Source organism: Ailuropoda melanoleuca, chromosome 1 (genome assembly GCF_002007445.2).
Source record: "Ailuropoda melanoleuca isolate Jingjing chromosome 1, ASM200744v2, whole genome shotgun sequence".
Taxonomy (NCBI): Eukaryota; Metazoa; Chordata; class Mammalia; order Carnivora; family Ursidae; genus Ailuropoda; species Ailuropoda melanoleuca.
Window position 1 is genome coordinate 71,701,116 of NC_048218.1, and position 25,909 is coordinate 71,727,024.

The following is a 25,909-nucleotide window of genomic DNA, read 5'->3' on the forward strand; positions in this document are numbered from 1 at the left end:
TACTGAGGTCTTCAGCCAGCTGAACTCGTTTGCCAGTGAGCAGTTTTACCTTCTTCTCACTATCTTCAGCAAAATCTTCCAATACCTCTTTCACATTTTTCTCTAATCGCCTAACTGTTCAAAGTAAACAAAAAACTTGAGGAGCATCATTTTTATGAATGCACGAGGATGATAAATTAGCAACATTTGGAGAGTGAGTTCTGATTTGTCTCATGATGTTAGATCTACTGAGTTGAGACTTCTCAAAGTTATAGGGAGAATCTGTACCTGTTATACATTACTTTTATCCAACGTGAATCGAACACATAATCTCAGAGAAAAGTCCTATTCTCAAGTCCTAATGCTTTAAAGAAGTGAGGATTTCCCCAAAAAACTTAAGTGATGTTTAGGAGTCCTTTTCTAACAGTTTTTATGTAATGAAGGGAGACCTCTGGCATGTTTTATCGCCCATCTTTTCCAATTATGATTATTTTCATTAATATATTAAGGGAAGATTACAGTTTACAATTTTTCTAACAAATCTATTTTTATTTTATTTATTTATTTTTTTTAAAGATTTTTATTTATTTATTTGACAGAGATAGAGACAGCCAGCGAGAGAGGGAACACAGCAGGGGGAGTGGGAGAGGAAGAAGCAGGCTCATAGCAGAGGAGCCTGATGCGGGGCTCGATCCCATAACGCTGGGATCACACCCTAAGCCGAAGGCAGACGCTTAACCGCTGTGCCACCCAGGCGCCCCAAATCTATTTTTATTTTTAAATTTATTTTCAATTTATTTGAGAGAGAGAAAATGTGCCTATGGGGTGGGGAGAGGGAGAGGGAGAGAAAGAATCTCAAGCAGATTCAATTTCATGACCTTGAGATCATAACCTGAGCCGAAACCAACAGTCAGAAGCTTAATTAACTGAGCCACTCAAGTGCCCCTAATGAATCTATTTTTAAAGACGAATTTTGATATCCTTCCCTTAAAAATGAGTTATTACTATTTTTTTGATGTTAGAATTAGAAAGTGGTCCCTCTGTGGCTTACCTTCAGTGTTTGTAAGTTGCTGTCTTAAAGTATTTGCAGTGATAGCAAGCATGCGCTGTATTCGCCAAAACAGGACAACATCATTGCATTCCAACTGAAATTTAGGTAATTAAGATTACCAGATGCAAATTTAAAAATGAAAACCATGATCATAAACACATACGATTACCGAAGTTAGTACCTATACCCCAAACTTCAATAAAAAACCTCATATCTGCCTAATACATATATTCCTATTGTAGATACAAGCCATTGAATCTTCTCCGCGCAGGTCCATGAACATCAGCGTAATTTGGCTTCAATCTGCCCCCACCCCCTGAGGTTTGTTTTGATTCCAATGACAAAGCAAAGAAATTTGGAAAGTACAGAATTTCATGACATTATATAGAAGTAGAAATTCATAGCATATACCCTTAATTTTTAGTTTCAGCTAATAACCATGTTAGCTTAAATATACCCTTAGGTTAACCTCTTTTCTTTGTGCACTCAAGCCAGTTTTGAAATGCAGCTGTATATAAATATAAATTAATGATATGTTTTAAAAGAAGCTTATTCTGTAGAGAGGTCTTCTCAACAATTATGCAAAAAACTTGCCACTTTTAACATAGGTACTTTTAAATACAAATTTATTTTAAGCTGTAGAAAACTCAAAACCTCTTATTTTAGGGGTCTCAAGACCACTGATTAATAGAGAGCTCTGTCAGAAGGATATTTTAAAAAGCATTTCTGCTTGTAAAAAAATGCTCAAAATACATCGGTCTGCTGCCACCTAGGGGTTACTCTGTGAAACGTGGCATTAAACAACGTACAACTTGATATAGTTCTTTCAAATAATTATTTAGAGATTTTAATGATATAAAGAAAGAATTATAATAATATAAGAGAAAGCACAATAAAAATTGTTTTTGCAGTATGATTTCCACTATCCAAATGGACTGTTATGTCATACACATGCACACACAACTACATATAGAAAGAATTGAACAGATATATATAAAAATGTTAACTAAAATTACTTCTAGGTCGGGGGATTATAAGTGACTTATACGGAATATTAAGGAATTTTTTAAATAAGTGACTATTTCCTTTTGCATTTTTTTTACATTTGTTTATTGCATTTCCACAACAAGAATGTACTATTTTCTAACATAAAAAAGTTAATTCTTGGGTGCCTGGGTGGCTCAGTCGTTAAGTGTCTGCCTTCAGCTCAGGTCATGTTGACAGTGTTCTGGTACTGAGCCCCTGCATCAGGCTCCCTGCTCGGCAGGAAGCCTGCTTCTCCCTCTCCCACTCCTCCTGCTCGTGTTCCCTCTCTCACTGCCTCTTTCTCTGTCAAATAAATAAATAAAATCTTAAAAAAAACCCAAAACCTTATTTTTTTTTAAAGATTCTGTTTATTGATTTTTTATCAGAGAGAGAGATCACAAGCAGGGGGAGTGGCAGAGGGAGAGGCAGACTCCCCGCTGAGCAGGGAGCCCAATGTGGGGGTTGATCACAGACCTGAGATCATGATCTGAGCTGAAGGCAGATGCTTAACCAGCTGAGCCACCCAGGCGCCCCCAAAAGTTAATTCTTAAAAAAAAAATTAAAAGGTGGGTTAGTGCCCATTATCTGCATATAAAATCTTACAGTGTGTAAAATATAGACTAGTAATACCTTAGAAAAGACAGGAATTAGGTTATTCTTCATAAATCACACATACTTTCCCCAGTAGATCAAAGGATTTAAAACTAATGCTAAAGTTGCAGTTCGCTTTTAAGCATCTAAACAACGATCACTAAAAGCATCTCCCGTTGTTTTTGGACACCTTACCTCAGAATCTACAAAATGCCTTTGGTAGTAGTAAAAGCCTCTTCGACAAAGGTTACAATGGTTTAGAGCTGTTTTTAAGAAGTGTCTTCTATACACTTGGTGCCACGTATCTTTAATCTAAAATGAAAAAAGAACACAAAAAACAAAGAGTTACCATACACTCTGCAGGTTGACCACATTCTGAAAAGTCATCCAAAGAGTCTGCTTCTAAAAAAAAAAATAGTTAAAACTAACGGTAATGTTATTATTCTACCAATCTTTTTTATCCATTAAAAAAAATTTTTTAAGACAAAGATTAGATTACCACTACTCTGACCCCTTAACTGGTTTATGTAATTCCAAATGTGCAATGTTTTTTAACAAGCATTGTTATTATATTCATATAAGCATCCTGTAGAGTAGATAAGGTTGAGATTATTCACTGCCCTAGTTAGACTAAGGAGCCCCAAGGAAAAAGGGGTGTTGAGCTTAATCTAAGGACAGAGTTAGGACTAGGAAGCTGGTCTCAGACCATGTCCATCAACAGTATTTCCTTTTTGATTACTACACTTCATTGTTACCCCAGCAAAACGACCCCCCTAATGTCATCACCATGAGGTTTGTTAGAGTGTTCAAGGTTCTTTCACACCATTATCTTTTCTGAGCATGACAGTAAGAATGTTAAGTAGGTATAACAAATATCATCAACACTATATGACAGATGAGGAAAGTGGAAGTTCAAAGAGATTAGTTACTAATGGTACTATTACTAACGAATGGGATGAAACTGTGCTAGAATTCACATCTGACATCTAGCCCACCTGCTATTCTTGTTATAATACTTTGCTAATTATTTCATAGCTTCATAAAGTACCCTGAACAAAATGTCTCTTGGAAAAAACCTGAGATTTTCTTGCTCAGAAAAAGTAATTTATATAGCCAATGCATATCCTAATATGTGGGCAAAGTACAAATGTGGATAAATGAAATTTATATTCAACTAATAGTTTCATGTAATTATTAGTTTTAATTTCATTTTCAATTTATAAATAATGCTAGATGTAACAGCTTGAACTGCTTTGAGTTTGACCTGCTTTCTTTTCTTGTTCTGACCTCTGGTGGAATTTATATTAAGTATACTCATTTCTCAGGTGCAGAAACATAAATAGTAGATAATCTCAAAAAGAATTTATGTGTGGCTCTGAAATTTATTATATGATTATTTTCCCCCTTAGAACTATTTATCTAATTGGGTTTCACTTAATTTAAGCTAATATTATAATGAAATTTTGATCCCTTACATCCTCACTGGGGCACACAGGCCCAGACAGTTATTTTTAAAAAATTTTTCCAAATAAGCATCATGAAGATAAATAAAACATAGTCTAAACTGTAATTATTTTTATTCTTATGTTTATTATGAATGAGGAAAATGAGACGGAACCCTAAGGCACTAACCAATTTAATAAAAACTGAACGTTCGTCTTTTTTCTAAACCTCTCATACGTGATTGAGGTGCAAGTGACGGAGAAAACACACAGATGAGTTAAGCGTATTGAAGCAGAACCTGTACCTTCCACCTGAAGCAGTGCAGTGGGTGCACAGATGTGGCTGAAGAACCCCTCTGCCAGAGCTCCCTGTCGAACTTGCCCAGGTACGTCACTTTTCCAAGTCTCAACCCTCACTTAGAAATTAAAGCATTACACTTAATAAAGGAATACTGAAAATAAATCTCTACTCTGGGCACAACCAAAATGACTGTTTTCATTGTCAGCAAAAGTACACACGACCAGAGTCAAATCAAGCACTTAAATATCCAAGTAACATGTGAGAAGTAGTCACATTTCACCACGAGAAACAAAGATTAAGGAAGCAAGTTCCTGCTTATCAGCAATATGTATTACCAAGCTTGGGTCCACTTCTACTCCTCGGGATTCGAGGTTCTTTCGCACTGTGGTTATCTCATCGCTCGCCAGATAGGCCGGGTGCTCCTCATTACACTTCAACATCTTCTCCAATTCGTTCTTGGTTTCGTTGTGGACAAACTTGAAATTGTTTAAGAGAGAGCTGTGTTTTAGACGGTTCATGATTTGGTACACTTATGAAACATTTTAATAAATAGATTGCTATTGCACAATAGGGTACCCGAGCTCCACACAAGAAACAAGAAAGAACATAGTATCTTGGCTGATGAATACAGGACAACCGACTTACAAAGGCAGAATAAGCTGGACTTAGGCAAGGGAAAAAAAACCCGAACAAACAAACAAACAAAACAAAAAACAAACAAATTAGCCTTGTTATATATATTACTTTTGCTGAAATGTTTTATCATCATAGTACCAGGTACCTTACTATATAGCTTCTTGACCTTAGGATAGGGTATCAGTCTAGGAAAAAGGACCCTGAATACATGGGAACAGATAATGTTCTATAAATGACTCGTATCTAAGATCTGGATGACTGTAGGGACTTGCACCTGCTGACATGTTTCTTTTCTGATAAATTATTATTATTATTATTTTTAAAGATTTTATTTATTTATTTGACAGAGATAGAGACAGCCAGCGAGGGAGGGAACACAAGCAGGGGGAGTGGGAGAGGAAGAAGCAGGCTCATAGCAGAAGAGCCTGATGTGGGGCTCGATCCCATAACGCCAGGATCACGCCCTGAGCTGAAGGCAGACGCCTAACCGCTGTGCCACCCAGGCGCCCCTCTTTTCTGATAGATTAAATATGAAAATCATAGTTGGCATTTTTTAAAAAAGTCTTTTCATTAAAAATTGTGCTTTAGACTGCTTTTCCAAGGTGCCTATCATCCTTCTCCCTTTTTAAGATTTTATTTTTAATTTATTTATTTTAAAGATTTTTATTTATTTATTTGAGAGAGCAAGCAAGGACGAGACAGAAAGCAGGAGAGAGAGAGCACAAGCAGGGGCAGGGGCAGAGAGAGGGAGAAGAAGACTCTATGCTGAGCAGGGAGCGAGAAGTGGGGCTCTAACCCAGGACCCTGGGATCATGACCTGACCCGATAGGCAGACGCTTAACTGACTGAGCCACCCAGGTATCCCTAAGATTTTATTTTTAAGTAATCTCTACACCCAACAGGAGGCTTGAGCTTATAACCCTGAGATCGAGGGTAGCACCCTCCACCAACTGAACCAGCCAGGTGCCCCCCAAGGTGCCTATCATTCTTAAATGTACTTCCAATCTCTTTTCTACGAATTGTTTGCAGTCTGATGACCCAAAGAAGAAAACATATACATACTAGTGATAAAATTGAAAATAAGACTCTTATACAGTGTCAAATTATGTTTATCTTTTCTTTTTTCAATCCTTTCAAAATTCCATGGTAAAAGAAACTAGCTTCAAATTCACTCATTACTCTGAACAAGCTACTACCACAACACTTTGCCCCAAACGGTAGCAAGCTACAGTATTTTTGAGTACTTACAGAAGAATACAATGTAAATGTAAATAACTGGCTTATAAACGAAACTACTAATTAATATTCTCTGAAAATATGACACTTTAGAAGAGCTATTACTTAATGAAGAGAAATTTTAGTTTTCTTAAACATCTGCCCTTGGTCTGAAGTAAGAAGGAAATCTCTAAGTTAGATGATATTCCCCAACTCTTGTCTTATTTTCACTTCTGTCTGTCCACCTATACCCCTGACCACACTGGGTTTTTCAGGAGGACACTACTCTCCCATCCATCCTGAACAAGATCTCCACAGTTCAGCTGAGACACAGTGAGAATGTTTCAAAGGGATGGATTTTTCCCTAGAAAACTAAGTAAAATGTAAAAAAAAGTACAGAATAGTTTACAGAGCATAGACTTCTTATCTTTAACACAGGACAATTTTCAATTTCTTTTCCTGCTAAATCAGTCATTCAAAAAAACAGAAGGGATTGTTACACAGCCACCTAAACTTACAGTGTGAGACATGGGGATAGTCTCCACCTCTTCTAGAATCTGTTTCTCACAGTAACCTCTGGGAATTAGGTCTAGAATAGTGTTTTTCCACAGTGAGCAGGAGGGATAAAAAGGTTAGAGAATGAGAACTTGATTCAGTGAGTCTGACAGGAGGGGCTTTCTTTTGAAACAGCAAATGAAACATAACACATACAAACACCTCCTCAGGCAGTCCTGATGCCCCTCCCCCTACACCCCCAATTATGGCCTCTGTTCTAGAGTCAGTCTGGGTCTTATACATGCTGCCCTGACAAGGTTTGAAGGGTTTCCATATTCCTCTCCTAGGCCACAGGTCCCTGCATTAATCTTCAAACTAATTCCTCTATTTCTCTTGCAGGGATCCTGTATGGGTTCAAATTCCTGAGAAAATCACAACTATGAGTTTTTTCTCATTTGCCACTAGTTGCTGAGGCAAGCTGCCATCATTGATTACTCTGGAGACGTTAGGCCTAATTTCCCTTAAGCCATGATGGTCAGACACCATTTCTGTTCCAAGTTTATCTGCCTCGCGTCTGTTCTTTTCAATCAATTCTTCTTCTAGTCTTAAGATCAGAAACCTNTCTCCTAGGCCACAGGTCCCTGCATTAATCTTCAAACTAATTCCTCTATTTCTCTTGCAGGGATCCTGTATGGGTTCAAATTCCTGAGAAAATCACAACTATGAGTTTTTTCTCATTTGCCACTAGTTGCTGAGGCAAGCTGCCATCATTGATTACTCTGGAGACGTTAGGCCTAATTTCCCTTAAGCCACGATGGTCAGACACCATTTTTGTTCCAAGTTTATCTGCCTCGCGTCTGTTCTTTTCAATCAATTCTTCTTCTAGTCTTAAGATCAGAAACCTCTGATGGATCTCCTAGAAATTCTTTTCTGACAGACTTCGTCCTCTCAGCCCATGTGTCGAGAGAGATAACTGATGCTCCCTGAAAACATGCATGATCCGACCACTAACTCTGTCCACTTCCTCGGCTTCTCTCCAGTCTCTTAATGACTCATTTTTCCACAAGAATCCTATCAGAAAAAAGAGAAGAGGAAGACTGACCCTTTACTTTTTTTTAAGACAAACTGGAACTCGCATCTGTTAGATAGCTTATGGAAAAAAAATGCATGAAACTAATGTGTATATATATAATATATATATTATATATATATACACACACAAATATATATATACACACACACACATATATATATAGTGTTGATTATATAACTTATTTCTGTATTTAAGATGGAAACAAAAAAATTAAAAAACATGAATGACATGGCATTTGGTAATTTTCCATTTTTAAAATTTTTTCTCTTGATATTTCTGTACCTCGGTCTCCTTTCTTTAATTACACGCATTCAAAGACTGAAGGAAAGAAAGGGGATTGATTCCACCTCTTTTTCTTATTCATTACTTCCTTCATTTATGTATTTTGGTCCTATATTGTTTTCTCTCTTTTAAGGAATGAACATAAGCATGAGATGTGGTGTAAAACTGAATGCTAGCTAGGAAGAGAAGCTGTAACAATAAGGAATAAAAAGATGGTACGGGATGGGGACTTGAATGATCTGTACATCTTCCCTCTATTCATTTGTCAAGTTATTTATACTTGCCTTTACCATTTTGTTCTTCTGAAGTGCTCATTAAATATTTACTGAATGAATAAATTCTACAGTTCTACTTCCTATCTGAATTTTTATACCTATTTTGGGAACACAGCAGCAAGCTAACAGAAAAATCCAGAGGTAACAACAGATGAGGCAAAAAAAAGTCACTATAGCTTTTATTCTAATCACATTCACTCTACATCCTCCGAAATCCTTGTCATTTTTTATTTCTGTTCATAACTTTAATTTTTGCTTTACCTCAAACAGGGAATTGAAATAAAGTAATCTACCACTAGAGGGGCATGGTTCATTTCCCCTTCCTTTTAGTAACACAGCTACTCCACTTAAAACAAAACAAAAAAAACCCNCAAAACAAAACAAAACCAACTTCCTTTTGTAGTTTTCTATTTTTTCTAAAGATTCATTATAGTTTAGAAAGGCTGACACAAAACATTTGAAATTANAAAACCCAACTTTCTTTTGTAGTTTTCTATTTTTTCTAAAGATTCATTATAGTTTAGAAAGGCTGACACAAAACATTTGAAATTATTAAGCTTGGTCTGGAGGCACGCAAAACCTGTATTTTAATGCTTGATAAAATAAATGAAATTATATCACAACACAGAGGTTTGTTTTTTACCTGTTCTTGGGTCCGGTTCTTCCAGTATAACCACCTCTTTTTCCAATCTGGACCTATCATGTTTTCAATTGCATTTTCAGCTAGAAAAATTAAAACAAATTTTTTTTTAATTCATCCAGAATTTCATCACTTACCAAGTACACAAATTATAACTAATAATAAGCAGTCTTGCTTACTTAACTATTTCAAACTGCTGTATCAATATAAAGTCAGCTNTTTTTTTTTAATTCATCCAGAATTTCATCACTTACCAAGTACATAAATTATAACTAATAATAAGCAGTCTTGCTTACTTAACTATTTCAAACTGCTGTATCAATATAAAGTCAGCTGAAATAAAAAGATTACAGGATTGATACGGTACATATATAAGAAATAATTTAATTTGTAAAGTTCCTGTCAGTATAGAGACAAATACTAAAACAATCTTCAATTACAGTTTTTTAGAATATGAGTACATATAAATGTGTCTGGTTTGCACTAAGCACTTGACTGAAAAATCTCACAAAAAATATTTAACTATAATATTAATGACAAAGACTATAAAATGCTGGTTTCATTTATTTTTTAAAACTTTTTTTTTTTAACAAATGTTCATCAAGTTGGATAATTCCTTCACCACTGGGAATACTCAAAACTCCATAACCTGTGTCCCTACTTACTATCCTTGAGACGAGCTTGAAGAGCTTCTTCCATAAAATAAATAGCTGCATCCCACTGCTGTTTATCAGATATGGAACGGTCTTCTAAAGCATTGTGCTGAATAACCCTCTGAAGCAACAAGGAAAGAAAAACAGCTAATTTGATTTATGCCTTATCATCGTAGCAATTTTATTCAAATAGACAGCTTATCAAATACACAATATAACAGATGTACCTAAAACATAAAAGTACGTTGCTTCCATGCAAATGCAGGAGGTCCTATTACCTATTTGTCAGCTTTCTTCCAAAAGAATGAAAAGTGAAGATTTTTTCCTATACCAAATTAAATGAGCTATGCATAAGATAGAGGCATATCATACATGTAACTACATAAAACCTGCACCTAGAACCCTAGTTCTCAGGAGTTAAAGATTCAGATCACCGCTACCTCTTCTTTTTGCCATATGATCTGTGTGTCTGCATTTTCAAAAAAGAGGAGAACAACAACCACTGTCTCACTGTTAACATCAATGAAAAGTATCAAAGAGAGAAGCTTAAAAGGTCTGGACAACCATAAACAAATGTGAGTTATTTATTTTAAGAACACCGATTTCTAAATTTTATAAGTCTTGAATGAATGAATGAAAAAGGACACTTCTCGCAGAAAGCTAATCTTAAGGCATTTAACAAGAATGAATATAGTTTTTAAACAGGAAGACAAACACTTGATTAAAAATAGATTGTAATTACAACTAGCCCCCAGTGAGATATGCATTTTCCTAGAAAACTGTTCCATCTTATCTTTCAGCGGAGCCTCCTCCTAGCGGTCTGAGCAGAACAGGTGCTTAAAGGTTTGTGGTGACGCAACGTTCTACATAACAAAAGATCTGCTGGAGGTGGAGGATTTTGTGAAGGTCAAGAGCCAGGCTTTGTAATTAGAGCAGGGCTTGAGTCTGAGCTTTGCCAAGGACAATAAGACGACTGCTTAAGAACTGAATAAAATAGTGCTTACAAAATATATTGTAGAGTTTCTGGCACCTTTCAAGCATTCAACATGTGGTAGTTAGCACTGTTTTCGGAGTCTAATATTTTATGACTCAAATCCACTGAAAAGCAATGCATCTAATTCCTTTCACTACCACCAAGGGTAAAATAAGAAGCAGCTATCTGCGCCATCTGTGGTTCAGGCCCATGTAATGGCTAGTGGACAACAATCTGTGGCAGTTTATAGAAGCCTGTTTACTACGAAGTTTGACTTTTCTCTGAAACGACAGCCATGAAAGAAATAGCAGAGAACTGTTAAAGGGCTGATTGCAGAGAGTTAAACTACTTCTTTCCCTCATTATTTTAAATAATGACCTTATTGAAATGGTCGTATAAAATAACTTCTTATAAAAAGAGTATCAATTTGAGAAATTATATAAAACTGTGAGGCTGACACCGTAATATACAAATGACGTACCAAGCTGTCCTCCGCAAAATCATTCCACTTGTGGCGTTTAATACTTTCTTCTTTAACAGCCTCTTTAAGTTTATCAAATATGTCATCATGCTCTTTCCCTTTTGGTTCTGTCATGAAGCGGGAAAATTCTTCTTGTAGGGTCTCCCAAGCAACCTCGATTTAAAAGGAAAAAAGCTGTGTTTTATTACATACTTTAATATGTAACATGACAAACACGTGAATTTAAGACAAATAGATGTAAAAGTCAACTTATCACAAAATACATATGAAACTACAATGGGTTTTGTTTTTTTTTTTTTTAAAGGCAGCAAATATAAACTCTGGCCTAGAGATCTCACACTGGTAGCTGGTGGGATAGATCTGGAGTTCTGACATGTTTTGCTAGACATACAGTGTTTTAAATTTAAAAAATTAGTAGCCAACACTAATAATAGACTTCATATAAAATGCTTCCAGCCTCTCTTGAACTATCTGGCACCATTGTACCTGCATTCCTACATAACTAACTGGAGTTGAACAGGGGCCGCCCCCTTGAGATAGGTCTGCACTCCAATCAGCCACCACACTTAGTTCATTTATTTCATTCTGTACAACATGTGAGTTTGCCTGCTGTAGAAAGTTTAAAATGTCATAATGGTTTAGTCTTCTTCACATCTTTGCCTTTACGCAAATATATGAAGCAACGCATCAACATCTTCAATCAAACTTAGTATTACTTATATTCAATGTAAGTAATATTCAACCTATATTACGGCTAACTTGGAACTACCCGGCAGTGAAAGGAAGAGCATAGTGTCAAAAGTAACTAAGAATTAAATCTTCTTGTGATTAAGTGAGCTAGTTAATGCTATATTTTTTATTTAGCCCTCCTCATTTTAAACATTAAGAAATCACGGCATAAACAACGTGACTGTCCAAGAATGCCCAGTGAGGTATGAGAATCTATGTTTCCTGACCCTTTAGCAGATCCACATCTTTCTGCCACCCCCAAGCATGAAGGGAGAAAGCAGCAGGAGACAGAATGACCACTTCCCTGCTGAGCCTTAGGATGTGACCACATCCTACCATGAGATAGGGCCCGGATGTCAGAGCCAGGTGTGAGAAGAGCTAGTGGAGTACTGGCAGCAGTCCTCTAGTTATTTTAGGGGTAAATGTGTCGAGAACGGACAGGGGTCAGCTATACACAGCTTTGATAGAACAGCTCTCAGTTCTTCTAAAGAAAAGCTTGAAGCAGCTGAGAAAAGAGGTGAAGAAGCTAGGAGTGGAACAGGATGGGAGAACGGGGAAACACACCCAAGTAATTAGAAAGTTGACATTTTCAAGGTAATGAAAAATAAAATTATCTTTAACACTGATCCCCATTTTGTGAGCAACCTCACGCGGAAGCACAGGACACGCTGAGTCTTTGCGAGAATAATCACTCTTTAGGCAATGCGCATGGCAGATCAACTTAGATGACGATCATCACAGTAACAGCAGCTGGCACTGTGCAGTTACTGTGAGCCAGGCACGTCTACATACTACATACATACATATTCATTTACTCCTTATAACAATCTGTGAGGTAGGCAACATTATCATCCCTAATGTACAAATAAACAGGGAGCTTAAGCACCTAGCCCAAGGATCACACAGCTACTAAGTGGTAGAGACCACGTGTAACAGAAAAGCATTCTTCAAGGTACTTCCCTATAATTCCTAGTCTAACCTTCCGGCAGGATCCTAACTAAGGAAATGATTATTTAAGTATAACTGAGCTCTGCAGAAAATCAATAAATGAAATGTTTTATCCATTAAACATTTTCCTTATGGAACCCTTAACCACAGAAAAAGTTAAAAAACATTTCACATTCAAGCAAATTTTGCTGGTTTTGTTACATGCTATCTTTGGAATAGAACCAATACCCTCAGACCAGCNGAAGTTAAAAACATATCACATTCAAGCAAATTTTGCTGGTTTTGTTACATGCTATCTTTGGAATAGAACCAATACCCTCAGACCAGCACTATACCAATTAGTAAATTTTTATAACGGTAGGTAGTCACTGGTAGTAGCATTAAGATTAATCCCAACACAGAGATGAGGAGTAAAGAATAAATGGAGCATAATGACCCAAAGGAGAGACAGTGGCTGCAATGGGAATAAAACCTAAAATTCACTGCTCCTACTCCCTTCAGATAATGCTTCTTACCCATTTAATTAAATTATATCCTAACCTCTACTGCTTTATTAGGAAGCTGTTTATCAGTCCACTGTTTAAGCTTGATATCTACTGTTGTATTAAAAGTCCCTGAATTCATGGTCTGTGCAGCTGGAAGATAGATATTTTCAATCACGTGAGTTGATACTCTTTCCCACAAAGACTGCTGAAGGATTTCTTCCCTGAAATTAAAAAAAAAAAAAAAAGTTTCAAAAACACCAAATTTAAATAATATTGTTTTTAAAAACAGCTTTATTGAAGTATCATTCACTTACAATAAATTGCACATATTTAAAGCTTTGACATATGACACACCTGTGTGCATCACCACAATCAAGACTATAAACTTATCCGTCATCTCCAAAAGTTCTAGCCATTGGATCTGTTTTATTACTAGAGATTGGCTTATATTTTCTAGAATTGGATATAAATGCAACCATACAGTATACTCTTATTTTGTCTGTCTTCTTTCACTCAGCATATTCTGAGATTCAGCCATATTGCTGTATATCAATGTTTCGCTTCTTTTTATTGCTGAGTAGTATTCCACTATATGAATCTGTTTATCTATTTACCTGCTAATGGACATCTGGGTTGCCTCCCATTATTGGCTATTCCAAATAAAGCTGCTATGAGCATTCACTGTATGGACATACACTGTTGCTCCTCTTGGGTAAAATATCTAGGATTGGAAGAGCTGTATCATACGGCAATTATATAAATAACTTTTTACGGTACTGCCAAATAGTTTTTCAAAGTGGTTAAACTATTTTACATTCCCACCAGCACAGGATGAGACGCTCTACATCTTACCAACAGTTGATACGGTTAGTCATTCTGCCAGGTTTACAGTGGTACCTCACTGTGGTTTTCATTTGCATTTCACTAATGACTAATACTTCTGACCATCTTTTCAGGTGCTTATTTGCTTAATATTAATGAGTACTTTATATGTATTGACTGTGAAGTGGAGTCCAAGTCTGAGAACTTCTTGGTATAATTTTAACAATTTATCAGACCACAGCACAAAGAGAAGTTACGGGATATTGCTAAGTAAAACTGTAAGTAAAAAAGTAAAACTATCTAACACATCATGATAAATAAAGATAACAATACAAAAGATGGATAATCAAGTTGAGAATCTTTCCTGCCTTAAAAGACATCTTAGAAGAACACAGATCTCTTAAAAGAAAAAGACAACTATTTCAATCAAGGAAAAAAAAAACTGAACTCTCAAGAAAATATTTATTTGGCTTCTCCCAAACTAATTTCCACTGTAAGATAACATTACACCACACAAAAATATTCCACTTACCAAAAGTGTTCATTGTCAAGAGTAACCTCAACCCTCTACTATGCAGCCATAAAGCTCAGGGTAACAGAAACATCCCTGCTGTCCAAAGGCCAAGCTGCAATTTTCTTGGTTGAGGAGTGTCAACAATCTCTTCTATCCAAAACTCTTCATATTCACTCAACATCTTGTATAAATCGAGTCTACTGAGTCAATTAGTTTATAGCTGCTGGTTCCCCCTTGCTAACTTTTGGGTCTTTTCTCAGTGACAACCAGAACACCAAAGAGTGTGAAGAAAGGATACACCACCGGGGACCAAAAGGATAAAGTCAATTTAGTCATGGTGTTAATGACAGATAATGATGGGGGAAAATTTTAGGAGCAAGCTGGAAGAAAAAAAGCTTCTCAGGGTCTCATGTTCACATATAATTTTAAACACAAATTCAAGATTTCTGAAAGATGAACAAAAGGCCAGGATCCAGCCTCTGACCACCAGACTTTTTGCTGCTCCTGTCTCAGAACAGACTTGGTCTATTATCTCTTCCTTGGAGTCTGGGCAGGAAGTGACATCCCAGACACCCTTTCAAGGAGGTAATAACAAAATCCCAGACCATCAAATCCTGACAAGCCTAAGGTAACTTTCTCACAGGAGGCTGCTTTCTAATCCACCACAGGTTAGCTGCTGTCATCTACCTTCACCCCCCATCCTGCCCTTTCACCATCAAGCTGCTGTCCTCTGTCCACACTCCCCCTGCTCCCCTTCATCATAATCATACTTATTGTGCCCCCAATACTCTTTTCCATAACAAAAAAAACACTTTACATTCTCATTCTTTCCCTGTTCCTTACATCCTCAAACCTTTCCTGGCTCTCCCTTCCAGCAGTGGTTGTCCTTACATTCTGCTGACCTAAGGTGCTCAGAGTTATAGTGGAAGCCATGTTCTCCTCACCTCACAATCTCTCTTTCGGACCATTAGTCCTCGACTCTCACGCAAAAATCCCTGTGCTGCGGCCAGCGCATGTGCTTACACTGTCCTCCACCCTGACGTGCACCCCTACTTACATTTCCTAGCATATGGTACGTGACTGTAGACTTTTCCAACCTAAATTTTGCCATCATTTAGGGAAAATTCCACAAATACACAAAATACAATTAACGTTATAGTTCTACGTATTCCCTTCATCTTCTCCAGGAACTTTACCTCCATTATACTCCATTTTAATGAAAACACTTTTCAAAATGGAAATTCCTTGTTTCAAAGCAGAGGACTCAATCTACATAATAATTTCAACCAATACAGAAAATGTAAGAAGTCTTCCATAATTCCTCTTTCAGTAGTACAATCACTATTCACAGCTTAATTTATCAATAAAAACATTTAATGCTTGCATAAATATTTGTGTGTTTACGTAAGTGGATCATACTACACAGACTGCTTTATAAATACTTTAAAAATTAAAAGCACGTTACAGTTTTCCATGTCAACATCCTATATTTTTCAATGGCACCACAGTAATTCACTCTACGAATAAATCAAATATGTTAATTTCAAATAGAATACATATGCTTTCAATTTTTTTACACTTATACATAAAACAACAGTGAAGATTCTTATATGTTCATCCTTGTCAAATATATCTTCATTCCTACAAATTCACAGCAATGTAATTATTGGATAGAAATGTACTCACTGTTTAACTGGCTTCTCCATTACATCCCATCACTAAATCCTGTCAATTCTATCTTCTAGGTAACTTCTCAGATATATCAAAACTGTCTCCTCTTCTCCATCTGCACAACCACTATTCAAATTCGAGCCACCATCACCTCTCATCTACATAATTTCAACAGCAACTGCCTCTTTGTTCACTGCCCCCTTCTTCATAGCATTCCACTTTCCCAACTACAAAGATCTTTCTAAAATGCAAATCTGCCCCAAAGTTATTCAGTGGCCCTCGGTGCTCATGGGATAAATTCCAAGCTTCTGAACACGGCATGTATGGCCCTTGATAATCTGATCTTGTTTGCATCTACTGTTTTATATCCTGTCACTTGCCTCCTTCTGTGCTAAAGCCACAGGTAACAGCCTTCAGCTACTCGTGTCACCCTGCTCTCACCTCCTGGGCTCTGCAATTTTCCTGTCACTTCCTAACACCTTTAACCCTTTAAATCTAGGATTATGAGATCAGAAATCTTTTTTAATTCCTCAACTCTGAGTTAGGGGACTCCACTGTGCATTCCCATTTTCCTTTCACTCTTTTAACAAAATAAACTTAATACTTTTAACCAAAAGTTATATGTGTACCATTCATACCATTTTTAAAAAGTGTATTTCTATCAATACAGCCAGCTATCCTAAATGACATATGAAAAAGAGATAAATCTATAATAATGGTCACATAATGTGAATGGTATACCAATCTCTCCTGCTTAATGTCAGCTATCAATTTCTGATGATCAGGTATATTGCGTGAAATGATGAGAGCCTGTTTCTGCCTCATGCGTCATATGTCAAATATAAACCCCCAACAACTTCCAAATACAGTTACAGTAGAGTAGAACTCCTATAAGTAAATTATAAACTATCATGTTTAGTGATATACTTGTAACACTGCTTCCAGATCAAAATATAGATCAAACAGTCCTGGCAATTAAATAATTAATATCTTAGTCATGCACCCTAAAATACCACATAAGGCATATGCAAAAACAAAATACTACTTAAGACAATAACTGCTACAACACAAAAGTAAAATGTTTTGGGTATGATGCAGTTGAATTCAGTGTGGTATGAACAGTTACAATTAGGACTTGCTATTTTGTTCTATGTTTGTGTCAAGCTATAGAGTCTGAAAAAAAAAAAAAGCTGATGAAAAGATATAGAATCATCTGATCCAGCATTTCACAGAATAAATCTCTAGCAGCCAGATGTGCTACCTCTCTCCCTTCCCTTCTCAATAGGCAGCCTGGACATACAGGCTTCTCATCCTTTCACAATTCCCTTCAGCCACCTGCATGTTAAGTAAATGACCCCTATCTTCATTGCTCACTTTAGTGCAGGTATACTTTGATTTCCGACTGCTCTGCCCAAACGAAACTAACCATTTCATTTGATGATGCCAGGAATTTACAGAGGCACCATATTTTTCTCCCATAAAGAGCATTATTAGTAATAATAGTTTACAAGTCACTTTTTATGAATATTATCCTCATACAACCTAGTATGGCAAGGAGTATTCATTCTTTGTGTGCACACGGGTGTGTGTGTGTATACACTATCTCTACATTATCTCTTGCAATTTCAAAAGCTAAATGGCTTACATAAAGCCACAGAACTGGCTTAAAATGCAAATAATAACAAAGATAAGCTGGGTTGTATATATACCTGATTAATCAATCAACAAGTATAGATAAGATCAGAATCCTTTTTGGGATTAGGAGAGGAGACTGAAAATAGGTAAATTTTGGCTCCCTGAAGAGAGAAAAGGGTTCACTATCAAGGAAGAAAGGACACTGAGTTGGGGAAACAATACTGAATTCAAATTTAAGGACTGGACACTACTCTCTAGGCTCAATTTGGATCATCTTCACCTGAGCAAACAGAAGAAGTACAAAAAATATTTATAATGACTGGCAATAAGGATAGTTCTAGTCCAAGAATGCTAAATTCTTAAAAACACTATAGACTTCATTAGAAAGATAATTTATGCACAAGGAATTTAATTAAAATAGGGTTGCAAAAAAAAATCAAGGCTATTTATAGGTACATGGAACCTATTTTGGTTTCAGTGCCCTATTCCAACAAATTTAAGAGTGCCAAAATTCATGTAAACATAATTAGAAGGTGACAGTTTGCCCCAAAAGAGATTTGCATGACTGTTTTTCAGAAGGATGCATACACCTGCTATTTTAAAAAAATGTCCAATTTCGCCAAAATTCATGTAAACATAATTAGAAGGTGACAGTTTGCCCCAAAAGAGATTTGCATGACTGTTTTTCAGAAGGATGCATACACCTGCTATTTTAAAAAAATGTCCAATAAAATTCAATTTGAAATACTATTTGTACAAAATATATGAGGCACAAATTATGAAAAGCACCAACAGTTCTTACTCAGAAATGAGAACTTGAAAATATATACTCTTTTCCTTTTATAAATTAATTTTCTCTATAGCTTTGTTCTCTGTGATTAATTTAACAAGAGCAACCAGGTTTTTAAATTAATTTTTTATTTAAATTCAATTAATGAACATAAAGTGTATTTCGAGTTTCAGAGGTAGAAGTCAGTGATCATCAGTCTTAAATAATACCCACTGCTCATTACATCACAGGCCCTCCTTAATGCCCATCGCCCAGTTACCCCATACCCCCACTCCCCTTCTCTCCAGCAACCCTCAGTTTGTTTCCTATGAAGAGTCTCTTATAGTTTGTCTCCCTCTCTGATTTAGTCTTGTTTTATTTTTCCCTCCCTTCCCCGGTAAGAGCAACCAGTTTTGATAGACTGATCTTTATCTAAAACACAACTTGATGAAACTTTTGCCTAAGTGACTTGACAGAAATCAAAATTATATACAAGGTAAAGAAAGCCTAAGACAAATTAAGATTTAAAAAGACCATGGAGAAAGCAATTTTCAGAATATCTCTTCTGAAAGATACTTAATAAATACATAATTTATTGTATTTAAATACCTAATTAGACTATAACAGCGGCTAGATTTTGCAAGAAATACTTTTTACGCTATTGACTATTTACTGTTTTGGGGGATGAGCCAAGGCTACAATAAATCACTGCTTTATCAATCTAAATTTTAGTATTTCATTATAATCCATATAGTAAAATCTTTTGAGGAAAGGTCAAATACTCACCAATGTTTTGGTGTAACCTGGCTCAGACTGATAACTTCATCGAGGATTTCATTCTTAGCTTTTTCAAATAGTTCGTTCTAGGTAATATAGATACAAGTAAGTAAGATTTTCATAAGATCAATCTGCCCTGCCATGAGTTTCAGAGATCACTAAAAAGAAGGCCTCTGACAGGCTAGTAGGCTGAGCTTACATCGAAAGCATGCATGATCAGCAAATAATGTTCTTTCCCATTCTCTCTTTCAGGAATACCAGTAGCTAGATAAGGACAAAGACATGGACACAGATGTCTACCTTATTCATTCAATTCTGAGAGTAGTTTTTCATGTAACATTTGTTACGTGAAAATATCGATACATAATAATTTAGTCTACTAGCATTAGTAAACTGATGCTGTTTTACAACAGATGGCATTTTAAAATCGAAGAAAACCAATATTTAAGTCCCACTAAATTAGAGTCTATTTCTCCACAGTAAATGTTGAAAAGGTAAAAAAAGTTGATGTATGATTTTAAAAAGTTTACATTACATAAATATATTAATTCTGTAAGACCTTTAAAGAAATGTTCCTTGCTTTTTCAGAAAACATTTTTAAACACTTGCTTTAGCATCTTATGATCTATAATTATTTTTTAATATTATGTACTAAATAATCTAAATTATTGTAGAAGAGATAACTACACCCTTGCAGTTATACAGAGAACTGTATTCTTGCAGCTCTAAATTAGTAATCCTATGATCAAAACCAAAGCTTACCAGATGTTGTTCATCAACATAAATTCTGTTAGAGCACAGTATTAAACAAGACCTATACGAAATACATGAGGCATGCAAACATTACCCGGTCAAGTTCTCGCAGGCGAGGATAGTTATTCTTCCACTCGGTTTCAAGGTTAAAACGTGTTGCTGAGGAAGAAGGAAAGATGTTCCGGTTTCAGGATTCTCGTTCTTTCCAGCTGCAGTGGTTAAAGGTGATCTCACATATCTCTGTACTAACTGAATTTCTGAGTGTGCGTCTATGGTTCCTGAGTATTCTGGCTCTCAACATCTCAGAATCTCACTACTGCAACAGTTTTCTAAACCAATCTTCTTGACTTCAGTTTCTCCATCTTCAATCCACAGAACACAGAGCTGAAACAGCTTAGTACAGCTGCTAAAGGCATGGACTCTGGATCACATCACCACGATTCAAATCCTGGGTCTATGATCTACTGCGTGTGATGCTGGGTGCAACACTTAGGTAAGTTACTCTGGTGCCCCACTTTCCTCTTCTGTAGAATGGGAACAATAACAATACTCATAGGGTTGCTGAGGGACTAAGCAGGTAGAATTCTCAAGTGGGAAAAGGGAAGAAAAGTACACTCTCAGCAAATGGAACTACGGAAGCAAAGCCACAGAGCAGGAAAGTGTGGGATTCAGGAACTAGGACAACATAGCTGAAGCACAGGCTGCCAGGCCTCCCAAAACCATTCCTATCTTCCCCCTGAAAAGGGGGAATCTGAGTCCTCTGTAGTTTACTAAGCTTTCTCCCAAACACTACTGCAAACTTTCTATTCTGACTCTGCAAAGTGCTCCTTGCAATGTTTCCTCTGAAGCACAAAGCGTTCTTGAACAACGACTGACAATTTATATTTTTTTCCATTTCCCACAGGCTAGCTAATAGAAAATGAACTAAAAAGCAACTGTTCAAGGAATAAAGAATCTGCTGGATACCTAAGGCTGCCAATTAGTAAAATGTCTGAAGTCGTTAGCCTATTTTAAAAAGCCAACTTACCTTTGAAACTATCAGCCTGTTGCTCAACTGACTCTCGTACCATTTTCCAAAAGCAGTCTGAAACAGCAAGGCTTAAATTTCTTGTAGTCACTTGGTGTGCCTTTAGCATGCTTGTCCTGTTAAAAAATAACAAGGGCAACAGTACATAAAAATGGCAAAAAGGACAACACTCTCACCACGTTTGAAAATGTGCTTATAATATAACAAGAACAGCCCCTCTCACATTTTATACCAGAGCTGTTCAATAAAACAAACGTTGGATGATGCAGAAAATGTCCTCCATCTGAGCTATACCCAACATGGTAGCTACTAGCCCCATGGGTATTTGAGCCGTTGGAATGTATGGCTGGTGTGACTGAGGAACAGAAGTTTAAATTTCTTTAAAGTTAACCAATTCAAATTTAAATAACCACCTGAGGCTAGTGCCTATCATGCCGGACAGCTAAGTTCCAGACGCTTGTCACCTCTGGTCCCCAGAGATAATACACAAGACTATGTTTGCAAAAGCTATCTTGATTTACTATACTAATACAGATGCAAACATACCTTGCCATTTTAAGATGCCATATATAAGGTTTTAATATAATTTGTTGTCCTTTAGCTATTCTTTTTTGCTTTTGTCAGGATCTTATTTTGTGTTATTTCTGTCAATATCTATTTAGGGATACCCCTTTAACATCCCCACTCTCCATTCCAGCTCTCCCCAATACCGGAAGAGACCCTAATACATGTACTCAAAATGTAACTCTTGGGGGCACTTGGCTGGCTCAGTTGGTAGAATATGCAACTCTTTTTTTTTTAAAGATTATATTTATTTAAGGGGTGTCTAGGTGGCTCAGTTGGTTAACCATCTGACTCTTGGTTTTGGCTCAGGTCATGATCTCGGGGTCATGAGATCGAGCCCCATTGTTGGGCTTTGCGTCAGCAGAGTCTGCTTGTCCCTTTCCCTTTGCTCCTCCTCCTGCTCAGCCGCTCCCTCTCAAATAACTAACTAAATAAAATCTTAAAACAAAAAAAGATTTTACTTATTTATTTATTTGAGAGAGAGTGTGGGCATGAGTGGGGGGGCCGGGGCAGAGGGAGGGAGAGAGGATCTCAAGCAGACTCCTCCCCCCCACCGAAGTGCAGGGCTTGATCCCACAACTCTGAGGATCATGACCTGAGCCACAATCAAGAGGTGGATGCTGAACCGACTGAACCACCCAGGCGCTCTGGTAGCGCGTGCAAATCTTGTTGTGAGTTTGATACCCATGTCAGGGGTAGAGTTTCCTTAAAAAACAAATAAATAATAAAATTAACACAAACTACCAGGAGGACGGGTTTCTTTAAAAGATAATTAAATAAAAATGTAAGTGGTGATTTTTAAATATCATTTCATAAGTAAAACAACTAAAGAGGTGTCCGTGTTGTCTTTCAGTGCCCACAGCCCAAGCGGCAGTTTATTACACCAGCATGTACAGGTGATAAGCTGCTCCTAATTCTGAGTAGTCTGAGGACTTGTCTATTAGCTACAGATCACTGTCTGGGGAAAATTCTGGAAATTCAATGTTAAACTAACAGCTATAAAACAAACTTTTAAGTGAAAACAGTTTAAGCTACAAAATCTTTAAATATCTAAACCATNTCCCTCACTACAAAATCTTTAAATATCTAAACCATACACCTACTTTAGGAGTTTTGAATTTTGAAAAAATTCTTCTTCATATTCTCTTATAGCTTCAATGCTTTCAGAGCTGTTTCCTAGGGAAAGATGATGGAGGTTTAAGAAAATTAATCTTACTTGAAAACAAGAAAAACTTATATTATAATAATCCATCTTTGCATACCTTTTCCTGTTACAACAGCAAAATACCCCAGAGCTTTCATTGGGAAGAGTTTTCCTTCAATTATCTGCTGAATCTATTTTTAAAAGTGGGAAATAAATGTGAGATATACGTTTATATAATTTCTTTAAAGCACAACATACCATTCAGAAAGAAAATTTAATAATGCTATATATGTATGTTCAGTCAAATACACAAATTGTACAAAAGTATTAAAATGTTTTTCAGGGGCGCCTGGGTGGCACAGCGGTTAAGCGTCTGCCTTCGGCTCAGGGCGTGATCCCAGCGTTATGGGATCGAGCCCCACATCAGGCTCCTCTGCTATGAGCCTGCTTCTTCCTCTCCCACTCCCCCTGCTTGTGTTCCCTCTCTCGCTGGCTGTCTCTATCTCTGTCAAATAAATAAATANAGAAAATTTAATAATGCTATATATGTATGTTCAGTCAAATACACAAATTGTACAAAAGTATTAAAATGTTTTTCAATCACTATTTGAGAGAAAAACACGAATCTATTTAATTTCACTACACTAAAAGATACATTATTAAGACCTAAGATACATTATTAAAACTTGGAATGATGAGTAGTGCTTTGGGGTCAGGCCTTAGTTTAATTTCAGCTCCACCAGTTACTAGCTATGAGGCCCTAAGAAGCTACTTACTTTTTTCAAAATGACTGCTGAGAAGATTATCTGAGGCACTACGATACGTACCATGGTGTCAGGTACACAGAGGCACTTGATAAATGGCAGCTGTGATGATTATTTTCCCATACTCTTCTTTAAATAGATAAATTCTAACCAAGATGGACTTGTCTTATCTTACTCTGTTTTTAAAAATATTGGGATCCATTGGCTCTCATCTCTTTTAGGGTAAAAACCCTTTTCTAAATGTAATAAAAACTAGAGACTGTCCTCAGAAAAATGCGTATTTGCATAGAGATCTATCATTCACACAATTTAAGAGTTCCGGCTCCCAGAAGCCGGTTCACATTAATACTGCAGTGAGAATTCCTCCTCTAAGACAAGTTATGACCCTGAGCTAATGCTGATTCTTCGGTATAAAAAAGGATTGATACAAACTTCACTGCATTTCAAAAGAAATACAAACTCATTATCCTAGAGAAGAGGGGAAAGGAATGAAAGAAATGAAGAGACATGGGAAGGAGGCACAGAATTCGCTTCTACGTTGTTTCTCCCTGCCTCCGTACCAGGACCATGCCACCACAGCAGGCCCTCCTGCTCAAAATACGGCAAAGCAAAGGTCATGGAGGCTGTGCAGAGAAGAGTTAACATAGCAGGCCTGAGACTGCTGTCCTCAGAAAGGCCTGCCCATCCTTGGCTGGCATCTGAGGATCTCACTGGTAAACAATTCCCACATTGATACAAAACTTTCCCTGCATAACAGTGGCTGATTGTGTGAGTAATGTGGTTTTTGCTAATATCTGCTTTCTTTTGGGCGTCTGGAATTTTGGAACTTGAGGGTGCCTACATGAACAGCCTCCAGTAAAAACCTTAGGGGCTGACTCTCTCATGAGAAACTTGTTGTTGGAGGGATTCAGGGTTTCCTGCAGGACTCTACTGGGAGAGGGCTCTTGTACTTTTGCCTTTGTGATTCTGCCTTGTATCCAATCACTGCTAACAGATGTTAGGTGTAAGGATGACGATGTGCAGAGTCCTGAGTCCTCCTACAGAATCGGTGAACTTCGGTGTGGTCTCTCTTGGGAACCCAGCACAAGAGGCACACTCACAGAAAGTTTCAGGTGGGAAGGAGAGAAATTCTAAGCAGTGGCACAACGGATGGGTACGTATACCTGAAGTCGTTTTACGGAGGATCAAGGTATAATAATAACGGATGATAGCCACCATATATAAAAGACAGTGCCAAGCACTATTTTAACCAGTTTACAACAAATATTTAACTCATTAAATCTTTGTAACCTATGAGATAGTACCATTAATACCTTCATTTCCAACAGATAAGGAAGCTGAAAGCACTAAAAAAGTATGCAAATTTACCCAACATTATACAGCTAGCAAAGAGCAGAGCCAGCATTTGAAACCAAGCCATCTGGCTACAGATTCTGTACTCTCAACCACTACCTTCTGCCTTTACAACTAAGTAAAGAACATGCCCTAAGTCAGGACTTGCCCCCAATAAGACTCACACCGTTACTTTGAAATAAAACTCTTTCATTATTACAGGAGAAGGACAGGAGGGACACTGAATCCCATGTAAAAGTTGCAGAATTTCAGATATGAAAATGACCCTAGAGATCGACTAGTTTAATAGGATGGATTATGCACTAACTAGATGCAGAGAAGTAACAAGATTTGCCCAAGGAAACACAGCCAGCTGGTGGTGGAGCATGGATAAGAATGCTGAGGCCTGACACCAACCAAGTACCTTCCCTATATAAAAATCTGCTTCATAGTCTTTGATCAGTTAGGAAAGGTAATGTTTGTTTGCAAAAAAAAAAAAAAAAAAAAAAAAAAAAAAAAACAANCAATGTCCAAAAGGAACCTACAGTGTCACTAGGCCACCATAATCATTATTAATTTGTGGTTAATTAACAAGTGGTTAATGACTGTCAGCATACAAGACTATTTAGAGTAAGCAACATTAACAGTTTTCTAAGAATTTCTGAAGCAAAAAAACTGAAATTATGGAATTTTATTTATACCTCAAAATTGTACTTAAGTAATTTACTGTAACTTTCTAATACTTTGTTTTTAATGAGAAGTAAAATCCCACTAAAGTATTCCACAAGGAGTTTTTGTCTGCTTGTTTGTTTCTGTTTTCATCACTCGTCCCTATCATAGCT

At 36.8% G+C, this 25,909-nt stretch overlaps 1 protein-coding gene across 5 annotated transcripts in view; it reads right to left on the bottom strand.

Annotated features, from left to right (window-relative positions):
• OPA1 (OPA1 mitochondrial dynamin like GTPase) overlaps positions 1 to 25,909 on the bottom strand; it is an 86,222-nt gene that overhangs the window by 22,756 nt on the left and 37,557 nt on the right. For all 5 annotated transcript variants that reach the window (XR_004625698.1, XM_034661068.1, XM_034661089.1 and 2 more), the window contains 13 exons: positions 23,090 to 23,162; positions 22,931 to 23,003; positions 21,264 to 21,379; positions 20,331 to 20,395; positions 19,493 to 19,569; positions 13,351 to 13,516; positions 11,134 to 11,286; positions 9,692 to 9,800; positions 9,030 to 9,109; positions 4,726 to 4,866; positions 2,843 to 2,959; positions 1,031 to 1,124; positions 4 to 114 (listed from right to left, as the gene is read on the bottom strand). Coding sequence is in view for 4 of the 5 variants with exons in the window: in XM_034661068.1 (XP_034516959.1) it covers positions 4 to 114; positions 1,031 to 1,124; positions 2,843 to 2,959; positions 4,726 to 4,866; positions 9,030 to 9,109; positions 9,692 to 9,800; positions 11,134 to 11,286; positions 13,351 to 13,516; positions 19,493 to 19,569; positions 20,331 to 20,395; positions 21,264 to 21,379; positions 22,931 to 23,003; positions 23,090 to 23,162 (1,375 nt within the window). In the remaining variant the exon portion in view is untranslated. The remainder of the gene's footprint in view (positions 1 to 3; positions 115 to 1,030; positions 1,125 to 2,842; positions 2,960 to 4,725; positions 4,867 to 9,029; positions 9,110 to 9,691; positions 9,801 to 11,133; positions 11,287 to 13,350; positions 13,517 to 19,492; positions 19,570 to 20,330; positions 20,396 to 21,263; positions 21,380 to 22,930; positions 23,004 to 23,089; positions 23,163 to 25,909) is intronic.